We start from the raw sequence: 14,161 nt of genomic DNA on the forward strand, positions 1-14,161 counted from the left end.
ATAGTGAATACAATATAGAAAACACAACCACTTGTGATAAAGCTAGAAGATAAAGCTTTTAAGTGACACACACATAACATTAAAATAAAAAAAGTTTAAGATGCCAGAGGATAGAAAAAAGGCAAATGTTGTAGGTTTACAAGGGTGCAAAGGTAAATCTGGTAATTATACTCCTCTCTGGGAAACCAGAGTGCTGCAGAAAATATTCTCCCAGTCCTCATAACTGTACAGAGGTTCTGGCCTCCAACAGCACAAAAAAGAATAGAAAGGTGCCCCTTTACAACAGGGGAGGAGGAATTTCTTTAGCCAGAGGATGGTGAAAGTCATTATCACAGACAGCTGTAGAGGCCAATTTGTTGGGTATATTTATATACATTTAGCAGTTACAGACCCTTCTGACCCAATGAACCCACGCTGCCCTATTATATCATGTGACCAACTAACTTACTAACCGATACATCTTTGGAATGTGAAAGGAAACCAGAGCACCCAGAGGAAGCCACATTCACGAGAAGAATGTACAAACTCCCTACAGTGAAGAGCAGAATTGAACCCAAACTACAGGCACTGTAATAGCTTTACTCTACTATGACACCCAAAGCAGAGGTTGATAGGCTCTTGATTAGTAAGGGAAGCAAGGAGCATGGAGTTGAGGGGGAAAATATATCAGCTTTGATTGAATGGCAGAGCACACTTGATGGGCCAGTTCTGCTTCGATGTCTTGTGGTTTATGGTCTAATTTCCCCATCCCCTAACTTTTTGGTTATAAAACTGCCAGATTTAATAACTAATACCTCTCTTACATAAAAACATCGAAAAAATTAGAAGTATAATAAGTAAAGACAAGGTTGGGCTTCTCAGAATCCAAAACTTAAAAAAGACAGCATCCTAGATGGAAGATAGAGGTGTACAAAGTAGGATGAATAGGCATGATATCATACAGGGAAATACACGCAGCTGAAGGAAAAATATAGGACTAAAGAACAGCAGAACAATGGGACAAAAACTTACAGATTTAGTGGGCCAAATGCTATTATCTTCTGCCTCATAAGTACCATAATTTCTATTATGAAACCAAATTTTTCCTGTATTTTTATCACAAGCTGTGGGAGCAAAATTAGATCATTCAGCCCATCCAGTCTGCTCTGCTATTCAATTATGGCTGAGTATTTTTCCAACCCCAGATTTCCACATCCACATAACCCTTAACTCCTTCAGCAATCAAGATCCTACCAATCTCATTTGTAAATACACCCAATGACTTGGCCTCCCACCATCCTCTGACCGATTCAACATTCTGCGGTTGAAGAAATTCCTCCTCATTTGGAGACGCCCCTTTATTCTGAAGGTAAGCCCTTGAATCCGAGACTCCCCTCCTACTGGAAACGTTCTCTCCACATCCACTGTATCCAGGTCTTCCAGTATTCAGTGGGTCACAATGAGATTCTCCCCCACCCCACCTCATCCATCCAAACTCCATCGAATACAGGCCCAGAGCCAGACACAACTTAAATGTTAAACATGGATCATTCTTGTGAACTGCCTTCTTTTAGATTGATGGTACCCTTGGATTTGCATCACATGATATTTAATTATATACAAATGCAATAGAAATGCAAACACAAAAAAGGATCTGTGCACTCAAAACAAAACCAAGATTTTAATGAGCCTAAAACAAATATTCCCAAAATGCTCAATAATCTTAATTTTATTTCATGCATATCATACAATTAGCAATATTTGCAAATTATATCAGCTGGAAATAATGGTGCTTAAAAGGTACAAATACATCGTTTCCAATAAGTGGTGACATAGGAAGACAGATATAGTGTTTTAACAGCCCAGTAGAGTTAATATAAATGATTGCAAATGTCTGTCCCAGTTGCATTTTCCAGTAGCAAAGGTGCTGAAAAAGTATGCCATATAAGTATGCAGATGACACAAAGATAGGTGGAGTTGTGGATAATGAAGTAGGTTTTCAAAGCTTGCAGAGAGATTTAGGCCAGTTAGAAGAGTGGGCTGAAAGATGGCAGATGGAGTTTAATGCTGATAAATGTGAAGTGCTACATTTTGATAGAACAAATCAAAATAGGACATACATGGTAAATGGAAGGGCATTGAAGAATGCAGTAGAACAGAGGGATCCAGGAATAACGGTGCATAGTTCCCTGAAGGTGGAATCTCATGTGAGGGTGGTGAAGAAAGCTTTTGGTATGCTGGCCTTTATGAATCAGAGCATTGAGTATAGGAGTTGGGATGTAATGTTGAAATTGTACAAGGCACTGGTAAGGCCAAATTTGGAGTATTGTGTACAGCTTTGGTCAGCGAATTATAGGAAAGATGTCAACAAAATAGAGTACAGAGAAGATTTACTAGAATGTTACCTGGGTTTCATCACCTAAGTTACAGAGAAAGACTGAACAAGTTGGATCTTTATTCTTTGGAACGTAGAAGGTTGGGGGGGGGGGGTTGATAGAGGTATTTAAAATTATGAGGGGGATAGATAGAGTTGACGTAGATAGGCTTTTTCCATTGAGAGTGGGGGAGATTCAAACAAGAGGACATGAGTTGAGAGTTAAAGGGCAAACTTTTAGGGGTAACATGAGGGGGAACTTCTTTACTCAGAGAGTGGTAGCTGTGTAGAACGAGCTTCCAGCAGAAGTGGTTGAGGCAGGTTTGATGTTGTCGCTTAAAGTTAAATTGGACAGTTATATGGACAGGAAAGGAATGGAGGGTTATGGGCTGAGTGCAGGTTGGTGGGACTAAGATGGCCTATTTCTGTGCTGTAATTGTTATATGGTTATAGGAAGTGAGCTAATTAGGGGCAAATATACACAGCCAATAAAGCCGAAGCTATCTCAATGTAGTTAAACCAATTCTCAAAAGACACTTACAATTCAAAGGTCATTAATAATAATTTTTAGTAGAAACACTCATTAAAAGTAGAAACACTTCAATGTTCTGTTTATAAGATCTTTCACACATGATTAAAATCTAAAAAATTAAAAAAATATCTTTACATCACTAACAAATGGATGAAAAACTAGACTGAATTAAGTGTTACTCTGTTAATAGAGCTTAGCAAAATTATGTTCTTGTTGGAAGTAAAATAGATCAACTTACTGCACAAAACTCTTCAAAGGATATTCTTCCATCTCCATCTTTATCTGCATTAATTATGGTTTTGTCTACAATTTGCTGTAGCTGAGTGTCCTTTAGATTGTTCCCAACCATCATCTTCAGCACCTGGAAAAGCTCTCCATTAGAGATGTAGCCATCCTTATCCATGTCATAGATGCGGAAAGCAACTGATGAAAAGAAAGATATTATGCAATAGCTGTTGGATTAAAAAGTGGGAAGCTTCTGATATTCTGGCTTTATTTTAAAATTTTTCAAAAATATTTGCCTTTGCCCCAAATACAATTCAAAATTAATAAGACTAGTACACAGATATGAAGGACTAGCAGGGGAACCACAGCTACAAGTATTAAAGTAATAGATACTAAAAGTTCATATCCTTCACAATTTTAAAACTAGTAGGAGTTTAAAGTCACATTTCATTATATCACAAAATGATTAAAGTAAAAAGCAAAAACAGAATTTATTTTTAAATACATTTGAAACAAATTTGGTAAGTGGCAGTTAAAAATGGTGGAGAAGGGAACCTACATTAAAAACATTTATTCTGGACCTCCTTCATAAGAGATGGTTAGTTAAAATTTATGCTAAAAAAAACACAGCAAATTACTGAATTAGCTGGGAAAATAAACAAAAGAAAGCATTAGTGGAGGTTTTTTCAAATACAAAAGGTTATCAATGGTGGCCGTAAGAGACACTGTTGAGTTGCAACTCTTCACTGGATTTATAAGTGACTTAAGTGGATTTAAAAAAACCACAATGGATTACTAGATAGTAAGCAGAATAGATAAAACATTACAGAGACACTAATAAAGTTTTGATTGGATACAATGTTAGTAAATGGCTACCACTGTATCAAATGCAAGTCATGCACTTTGGATCAAAAGGATAGCATAAAGCTTTAATGAAAGGTAGAAAATAACAGTAGAAAAGAGACCACTTGATTTTTAAATATTTCACTGATTGATGCAGAAAAGCAATTAAAGGCCAACATCTCAATTAAGCTTTTTATCTTTGAGTCAAATAAAAACTGTGCCAGTACTAACAAGTGTTTATTTCTAACCCTAGTTTGAAAGTAGTGCACCATGCCTTAAATCATGCCTGAAATTCCAAAGGTTTTATTACAAGGACTACACGAAATTCTAGATAAAATAATAGATAATTGGACTAACAGGTTGGAGAGAAGTTATTCCAAATAGTCCAGGAGTCCAGAACTACGGAAACAACAAAAGTCAGAGCCTGATCTTTCAGACTGGAGCTGGGTCCAACCAATGTGAAATATTTCTATTCATAAATAGTAGCAGAAGTTTGAAAACTTTTCCATTAACCACTCCTAATAGCAGGGCATTTATAAATTTTAAAATGTAATTTTTAAACATATGATATGAAGGGATATGGAATATAAACTAGCAGTTAGAATGAGATTGCAAATTTTTTAAATTTCAAAATATACTTTATTCAAAAATAAATATATACAATAAACCATTCAATAACTTTCCATCCTTTACATACGTTTCCATTAAAGTCAGTACATATCCATATTTATCGCCACCCACGTGGCACTCCAGTTGTTCACCTTACCACATCATTGTTGAGGGGTATACTCCCCGCCACCCAATCCCCCCCATTCCTGCGGGTGGAGAAACCTATACCATGGTCCTTCCCCACCGGGCCCTTGCGGTGGCTGCACCGAGTTTCAGTGCGTCCCTCAGCACGTACTCCTGCAGCCGAGAATGTGCCAGTCGGCAGCATTCTGCCACGGATATCTCCATGTGCTGGTAGATCATCAAGTTTCGGGCTGACCAAAGAGCGTCTTTCACCGAGATGATGATCTGCCAGTAGCACCGGATGTCTGTCTCCGTGTGCGTCCCCAGGAACAGCCCGTAGATCAGAGAGTCCTCCGTTATGCAGCTGCTGGGGATGAAACGTGACACTAGCCCGTCCATCCTCCTCCACACCCTCTTTGTGAACTGACAGTGTGCAAAGAGGTGGGTCACAGACTCCTCCTCACTGCAGTCCTCCTGTGGGCAGTGGGGTGCGGAGACGACGTTCCAGGCGTACAGGAGGGCTCTGACTGGGAGGGCCCCTCTCACCGCCAGCCAGGCGAGGTCTTGGTACCTGTTGGTGAGATCTGGCGATGAGGCATTTTGCCAGATGAACTGGACGGTCTGCTCAGGGAACCACCCCACTGTGTCCATCACGTCCTTCTCCTGCAGTGCCTGCAGGACATTACGTGTCGACCACTGCCTGATGGCCCCGTGGTCAAAGGCGTTCTCCTGGAAGAACTTTGCTACGTAGGACAGGTATGCCGGCAACGACCAGCTGACTGGGACGTTGCGCAGGAGTGGGGCCAGACCCATCCTTCGTAGCCAGGGCAACAGGTAGAACCTGGGCACATAGTGGTATTTGGTGCCCACATACCTGGGTTCTACACACAACCTGATGCAGCCACATACGAAGCTGGCCAGCAGGGTGAGGGCGACATTGGGGACGTTCTTGCCCCCACTGTCCAGGGACTTGTGCATGACGGTCCGTCTCACCCACTCCATCTTGGATCCCCAGACGAATCTGAAGACAGCTCGGGTGATTTCCGAGCTGTAGGTGCGGGGGACGGGCCACACTTGCGCCAAGTACAGCAGCCCTGAGAGCACCTCACACCTGATGACCAGGTTCTTGCCCGTTATCGACAGGGAGCACCCTCCCCACAGTCCCGGTTTCTGTTTCACCTTGGCAGTCCACTCCTGCCAGTTCTTGTTGCACGCCTCAGCCCCCCCGAACCAGATCCCCAACACCTTCACGTGGTCAGACCTGATGGTGAAGGGGACGCTGGATCAGTCGGGCCAGTTGCCGAAGAGCATGGCTTCACTCTTCGCGCAATTGACCCTGGCCCCCGACGCTAGCTCGAACTGTTCGCAGATGCTAATCAACCTGCGAACAATATACCCCTAAATGGCGAAACAAGACTGAGGACAAATATGTCCCTATGTTTCTTAGACCATATCAACCTCTTCTAAAGTACTGTTACTGTTGTAATGAATGAACAACAAATTCCCAAAGGGGAAAATAAATAAATGAGCAGGACATCTGTTTCCCTTGTAATGTTGGCCAAGGATGAAACCTGGCCAGGTAAACACTTTTGTTTAATTAGTGCCACAGGATCCATTCATCCACTGAGACTAATTCTGAATGAAGGCATATCCAATCATGTAATACTCCACTGGTATTACCGTTGGCAGAGTAGAATTGTTGTGCCTCTGAAATTGGCTTGAATCCATAACCTGATAGGGCAAAAACTACTTCTTAATAAACAAAGGTCAAGCTCAAGTTGAGGATAAAATTAATTGTAGCAATTTTTCAAGCACTAATAAAGGTAATCAAAGTGAACATCAAATAATGTTCAGCACAATTATAAAATAAATTACAAATATACTTACATCGCAATTTCTGTTCTTTGTCACCTTTAACACTAAATTGGGAGACCCCTTCAATAAATTCTGCAAGAAATGATTACAAAGCAGCTAGTTGTATCTGAGTTGGCTGATCACTTATAATGTTATTTAAACTGGTTAATAACCAAAGCAGTACTATACAGTAAAACTTTATGATCATAGAACCCAGCATCCAAAAGGGAGGCTTCAGACCAGCACTTTATTTAGTTATAAATTTAACACTGCCAATAGGTTCAAGAGGAAACTTACTGTAGCATAAAACAAAAAAGCGAGCTACTTGTTTAAGAATCAATTACATTAACTCAAAACAGTGCAGAAATCACTAAAAGCCCCCAAACACTAAATTCCTCCTTTTCCTTCATTTAATTTTTTCAATCTGCTGTATGTATTTAAACTTTTAATGAACATATTGTTTTTTTAATTTTAAGAGAGGGAGAACTATGCTTTCTTTCATTCAGAGTCTCCAATGATAGTCAATTAAGAATGTATATTCAAAAAGTTTGACTAAATATTCAAAAACATGTCAAAATCTAACACTTGGGGAAATTGTAAATGATAATCCCTCTATATGTTTGAGTAATCAACTCCCGCTGGGCCAAAACTTGCTGGGAGAAACAGACAATTCCATGTTGACCTGCCTGCATGTGTCAAGCTTGTGATTCCTGTAGAAAACAAAAAGCATAAATTTGTTGGACACTTTTAGCTGATCATTCACTGAACAACCTGTCTTTAGTCTCCAAATATTGTTCAGCAGCAGAATGTAAAACTTGCTGCTTTTTGCCATTTGAAGTGAAGAATCTGCCTGCTGATCCTCCAGCAAGTTACATGGAGGCAGTATGGTAGCACTACTGTTAGCATAACAGTATTACAGTACAGTGACTGGGTTCAATTCCGCTGCTGACTGTAAAGAATTTGTACACCAGAATTTCCTCTGGGTGCTATGGTTTCTCCCCACAATCCAACACAATTCCATATCTAAACATCTACATTCAGTTAAATAAAGAGGAAGAGTTAAGAGAAAACTGGGCAAGTACAAGGTAATTTATATCTTGTAATTAATTTGGTTAATTTTTTTGTAATAAAATTTTCTTCATTCTATCAATGATTTCTAATAGCTTTGCATGTTACAAATACCACAGCCATTTTTGATGTTGGTTAATACTATTAATGGGGAAAAATCTGCACCCCCCCCCCCCCCAAGATTTTGTTTCTGTTCAATGGTAAGGTGTGTTCTGGCCACCACTTGATATCATTATATTATTCAAGGTCCTGCTACTGCAAAGGATTGAGTCAGCTTCAAATAACATCAACACCAGCAGATCCAGTTTAGTCATTTTTACCAAAAGATCAGCAACTAGTGCAATGGTTTATTACTAGCACATGCTGCAACCCATTATGACATCTACAATTCAAATACTAATGTGGACAGTCTAATTCATACATAGACTATTTTTGAGTTTAGCTAGAAAGATTTAAAAAAACACTGGAATTTCATCGTCCATCTCAGACCTACCTGAAGCAGATCAATTACCTGCAGGGTTGCCAATGTCAATGATAGAGTCCTACAGCCTAGAAACAGGTCCTGTGGCACATCTAGTCCATACTGGCCTAGTTTTCTACTTAACCCTATCTACCTGCACTCAGACCCTAGCCATACATACCCCTCTTATCCATGTATCTAGACAAACTTCTTTTAAATGTTACAAATGTACTCGCATCTACCCCCTCTGCTAGCAGCTCATTCCACACCAGTACCGCTGAATACCCTATCAGATTCCCCTTAATACTTCACCTCAGATCTCTAATTCTAGTCTGACCCAATCTAATGTATTAGATGATAACTCTACATTAATGGCTATCCTCAAACCAACAGCCTGGTCAAGGTGGGAAGTGTTCCTAACCCAGTCTTAAATTTGAACAAGGTGTCATCTTCACCTGAGCTTGCACTAGAGTACCTGCCTTGTTCCAACTTCGTGCCCCAATCCTCGATATGCATAATCGACAACTGTAGCCTTGCATACATGCTCTCAAATTTGTCAACCTGACTGGCCTAATGTCCTTTGGTCCACAGACAAAATATGCACAAATACCAATACATTGATAGATTTATCTCCCAGGTTGTTCTAAATGATCTCAGATTTTGTTCAATTCTGGAGAAATTTCCTGACATCAAAAGATCCGGTAATCCAAAGCAGTGAATGATTTGAACTGGATTTTGTACTGATCCAAGCCCTGCATTTCCAACAGTAACTGGATTCATTAATCCACTTCAGCTTTGCTCAAAGGAAGACATCACTGATGAAATTCACCGTCTTTAGTGTTCCAGTCTAGCAGATTTTCTAGATTTGTGCATATGACTCTAGTAAACACCCACCAATGTTTATCAACAGTTTTTTAAATGTTTCACAGAATAACAGCAACTTTATATCCTGCAAACCATTAAAAAATGAAAAATAAATTTTCCAATGGACTTAATATATTTAAAGAAAATATATTACATGTATGTATAAAATTGAGAAGAGAAATAAAACAAAGGTAACACACAAAGGGTTAAAAGCAATCATCTCTGGATAGAAAATTTAATGTTTTCAGTTTAAACAAGCCATGCCCAAGGATAACCAATGGTCTGTGAAGGTCTCTGAAGATTCTCAAAGAGATAATATCAATTTAATTGGAAGAGCATTTTCCAGTATTTGACCAGACATATAGGAGGAGATTGAAAGGCTGGTTGGATAGTGCCACAACAATCTCTCACTCAACGTCAGCAAAAGCAAAGAGCTGATTATTGACCACATGGGTAAGAAATTGGGGGTCCATGAGCCAGTACTCATTGGGGATTGAAGGTGGAGAGGGTCAGTAACTTTAAATTCCTGGTGTTATCATAACAGAGGATCCTTCCTGGGACCAGCATGTAAATGCCATTTCAAAGCAGGCGTGGCAGCACCTCTACTTCCTTAGGACTTTGTGCAGATTCAGCACGTCATCTAAAACTTCTGTAGGTGCACAGTGGAGAGTATCCTGACTGGTTGCATCATGGCCTGGTATGGAAATACCAATGCCTAAGTATAGAAAAGCCTACATGAAGTGGTGGATACAGACCAATCCGTCACAGGGAAAGTCCTCGTCACCATTGAGCACAACTGGAGAGTAGTGCCACAAGAAAGCAGCATCAAGGCCCCCTACCATCCAGGCCATTCTCTCTTCTTGCTGCTACCACCAGAAAGGAGGTGCAGAAGCCTCAGGTCCTATACCACCTGGTTTAAGTTATTATCCTTCAACCATTTGGCTACTGAACCAGCATGGACATCTCACCAGAACACTGAATTGATCATTGAACTCAGCCTTTGGACTCATTTTCAAGGACTGTACAATTTGTGTAGTTAGTTAGTATTACTTTCTGTATTTGCACAACTTGTCAGTCTTTTTTGTTCTGTGAATGCCTGCAAAAAATGAACCTCAGGGTAGCATTTGGTGACAAATATGTACTTTTATAACAAAATTTATTTTGAGAAGACCAGAGACAGGGCGTAGGGCCATGATCGACTCCATTTCTCACCAATCAACGCATCGAGGAAGATTGAAACATCAAGGGAAGGCACGAGTCAGCGGTCGCTCTCTAATACTGTAGTTCATATTGGTCTTGTGTTTTCTCTCTCGTTGCCAATTGACAGGTTGGGGGTTTAAGTATTGGGAATGCCCTTGTTTCTGTTTTCCGGGTGGGCAATATGTTAGCTTTTCTCTGAGGGAGGAGTTGGGGACTTGGGGTCTGATGCTCTTCTCTGTGGGTGATCTGTTAATTTTTTTGTATATGAAGAGGCAGTTGGGGATTTGATGTTATTGTTGCTTTCTTCCCCCCTCACGGGTAACATATTAGTTTTTTTTGCAAGGGAGGGGGTTAGGGGTTTGGGGTTTGATGTTCTAGCTGTCATTTTCCATATGGGTGATCTGTTAGCTTTTGTGCAAGGGAGAGGTTCTGGGTTTGAGAGTTTTTGCTTCTATTTCTTTTTTGTCTGGGGGGGGGGTTGACGTCTTTTCTTTCAATGCCTTCCATTATTTATCTTTATTTCATGGCAATCTGGTGAGAACGAATCTCTGAGTTGAATTCTGAATACATAACCTTAATAATATGAACCTTTCCACTTACTTTTTGACTTACTTTGAAAATTAAGAATTGTTTTGAAAAGCTAACATGTGGCAACTTAACTGAAACAATGTTCATGAGATAAGACAGAGAAGCTATCTCTGAGCCTTATTTTCAGAATGGAACTGGTTGAACTTTGATAGACCCCAGATCTTAGAGACTAAATATCCTGAAAACAATGGGACAGCATTCATCTAGTGCAGGGGTCCCGAAACTTCTTTGCACCGCAGACCGGTTTAATATTGACAATATTCTTGTGGACTGGGGTGGGGGGGATGTTCAAGTAGGGTTAAACTCACCTCAACATGTCTTTTACAGTTAGGGTTGCCAACTTTCTCACTCCCAAAAAAGGGACAAAAGTAGCAGTCAAATCCCAGGACACTTCACCCCAGGACCGACTACCATGACCATGAAGCCTTGCGCAGGCACCTGTGTGTGCATGCGCATACGTGCCAATTTTTTTCCCCCACCAATCGGTTTTGCCTTCATATTCCGGACTATACTGTACATACATTATTTCTACTTTATATAGGCTGTGTATTTATCATATCATTCCTGCTTTTACTATACGTTAGTGTTATTTATTTTCAGTTTTGTGTGTTATTTGGTATGATTTGTTAGGTTATTTTTTGGGTCTGGGAACACTCAAAAATTTTTCCTATATAAATTAATGGCAATTGCTTCTTCGCTTCATGAAAGGTTTTGGCACAAAAGGTTTCATAGGAATGCTCTACCTCAGCAGGGGAAATATGGGACAAATCAATTTAGCCTAATATATTGGATGTTCCGGCAGTTGGCAACCCTATGTTCAAGTTCAACAGTGTGCGATAGGGAATGAGGAAAGGTGCAGCTGACTCATATCATTTCCTCACGGCCCAGTAGCACATGCTTGGCAGCCCGGTGGTTGGGGACCGCTGATCCAGTAGTAGTGAGACAAGAAAGAATGGGTGCACTCTGAAACATCCATAGAATCCAAGGCTTCAATTGCAAGCAAAAGATCTCATTACTAATAGTAACCAGGTGGCTAGGTTAAAATAATGAAATACCATGTGAGAAAACTTGGTCTATGTAATTCACTTGATTTACAAGATCCATGAAGCGCAGGGAGCTGGGGAGGCAAGAGAAATTTGCAATGTCCCATTGACTATTAAAATTCACCAGTGCAACCATGGGGCAGCATATGCAGTAGTGTAGAAGTTGCTACCACAAGCTAAGATCCAGTACAATAATAGATACCGGGAGGAGGGGTGGGGGGGCCTGCAAAGTAAACCTAGCACTAACAATAGATCAGAAGAGTCAGCTCAATTCATGGACAAGATCATTTTACTTAAAATTATTTTTGCAGACTAAACATGTGGCCTGATTAAAAAAAATAGATACTAATCTATCTTGTAAGCAAAAAGTGGCTTGTCACCTATTCGTCTTAAATTCAAAGAAATTATACAGCTTTAAAAGTTAAAATGGATAATATTTATCGATTTTAAATCTAAGATATCAATTAGGTGATATCAGGCTGCACAGACTGTTGATGTGACTTCCAGCATGTACTTCCTCATCCTAAAATTACAAATTAGGTAAAAGAAAGCAAAAGAATGTGCCAACAAATAAAAGCAATAAAAACAGATACTACACGGTAGCATTTGGAAGCACAAAGAAAATGCCATGATTAGACAAACATGGAGAAATAATCAATTTTTACATATGATAATAGACAATAGACAATCATTTCTTTCCTACATTAATGTAAGAATTTGAGAGACTTCACTGACATCTTCAAATGGTATTTAAAAGCAAAATCTGAAAGTTAGGATCCCCAGTTTCAATTACATCAATAATGCCAGTTTTCCTGGATTTCTTAATCAATCCAACCTTTATACATTCGCCCATGAAATGTGCAGTCTTCTTTATTGCAATAAGCTCCGATTATTGAGCTATTTTTATGAGAGGTGGCACTTCACATTACCTTCAACCAAATCCATTCAAGGACTCAGGGAATTACTGCTAAATACCTCATATGGCTCAATGGGAGATGAAACCAGCTTAAGACCAATGCAACCTGGTTACACTTAGTTGCCAGATCAATCTACAAACAAAACTAAATTCATGGACCACAAGACATCTGGAGTTCAGTCCCATTAAGAGGTAGAAACAACATTCAAAATTTCCCAAGGCAATTCAAATTAAATGTCTTTCTCTTAAACCAGCTTTTGAAGCAAAAGTGAAATTCCAGCTATTAATATTCAATCAACATTTAAACAAAATACTACATCACACCCTTAAACCAGGGAAATCATAAAGGTAGAAATTTACAGCTATTGTGTAATTGACAAACTACAAGGTCAGGGAAAAAAAAAGCTTCTTACTCTTAGGACTGCATGGAAAATTGTTTAAATGAACCACAGAATACTAATCTGTACAAGTTTCTCAGCATATGTCAAAACTCTCCTTAATTGAGCTGGTCGACCATCAAATTTGATGACTGGTGAAAAAGCACTCAAATTTCAATTTAAGGCTAGTATGATTAACTTCTTCGATCCAAGTATGACCAAAATTTATCTATCCAATAAAAAGTATTAGTTGATTTACATAACCCCTTTTAAATATCAGGTCTAAACACAAGTTTTATTTTTAATAATAGCATCTTAAAGACAACTTTGTATTTTGTTCGTCTGAAGAGGGGACAAAATTTTGCTTAGCAGCCCACCAATTCCCGATTCTGAAAATCTACCATTTATCTTTTAGAAAATTCGCGGTAAATCCTCCACGTAACAATCAGATTAAATAATTCTCATCTTCACTGCTATTTAATCAGATTATCCAATCATCTGAAATATAGCAGATCCTTGTTTGATATGAGCAACATTCATTTTTTAAAGTAAAATTTCAGTGCTATTGAGTGCCCAATTTCCTGGCAGCATATTGTTTAAACTAATTAAAATTCATTCTGAAAGTCCATCCAGCAGTGCAACTATGTGCAACAGGATTAGTTGACAGTATTCAAGATTTGTTCAGTATCTGTTAATTCCTGGGACAAAGTTAAAAAAGATGCATTAATAACCCAATCATGTTTTAGTTTGATAACTGAGAACTGAAGATATGTAATATACCACTGAAGGTAATTTTACGTACTTGCAAAATATACAAGTGTGCCAGAACAATTAACATTTTGTCCATCTACACTGTGCCCAATAAATTATCCAAAATATACTAATTGCTGAAAACCTTACCTTTAAAGTCAACTTCACCATTTCCATCTGTGTCAAATATATCTATGACTCGCTGTACTAGTGGATTCTGTTGCAACTCTGGCAGAGACATAAATTCCTCAACGCTTAGTGAGCCAGAATTGTCCAAATCCAGTTTCTTAAATCGCTTTCCTAGCCGTTTAATCTCGTCAGCATCAACTGGAAAAGTAAAATCAGTAACATTAATG

General features: G+C 39.1%; 1 protein-coding gene across 1 annotated transcript in view; it reads right to left on the bottom strand.

Annotated features, from left to right (window-relative positions):
• LOC140201402 (calcineurin subunit B type 1) overlaps positions 1–14,161 on the bottom strand; it is a 72,238-nt gene that overhangs the window by 1,718 nt on the left and 56,359 nt on the right. The window contains exons 3-5 of the mRNA XM_072265452.1: positions 13,956–14,132; positions 6,573–6,632; positions 3,124–3,308 (exon numbers count right to left, since the gene is read on the bottom strand). Of these exons, the coding sequence (XP_072121553.1) occupies positions 3,124–3,308; positions 6,573–6,632; positions 13,956–14,132 (422 nt within the window). The remainder of the gene's footprint in view (positions 1–3,123; positions 3,309–6,572; positions 6,633–13,955; positions 14,133–14,161) is intronic.

The sequence above is a fragment of the Mobula birostris genome, chromosome 8, assembly GCF_030028105.1.
Source record: "Mobula birostris isolate sMobBir1 chromosome 8, sMobBir1.hap1, whole genome shotgun sequence".
In the NCBI taxonomy this organism is placed as follows: domain Eukaryota; kingdom Metazoa; phylum Chordata; class Chondrichthyes; order Myliobatiformes; family Myliobatidae; genus Mobula; species Mobula birostris.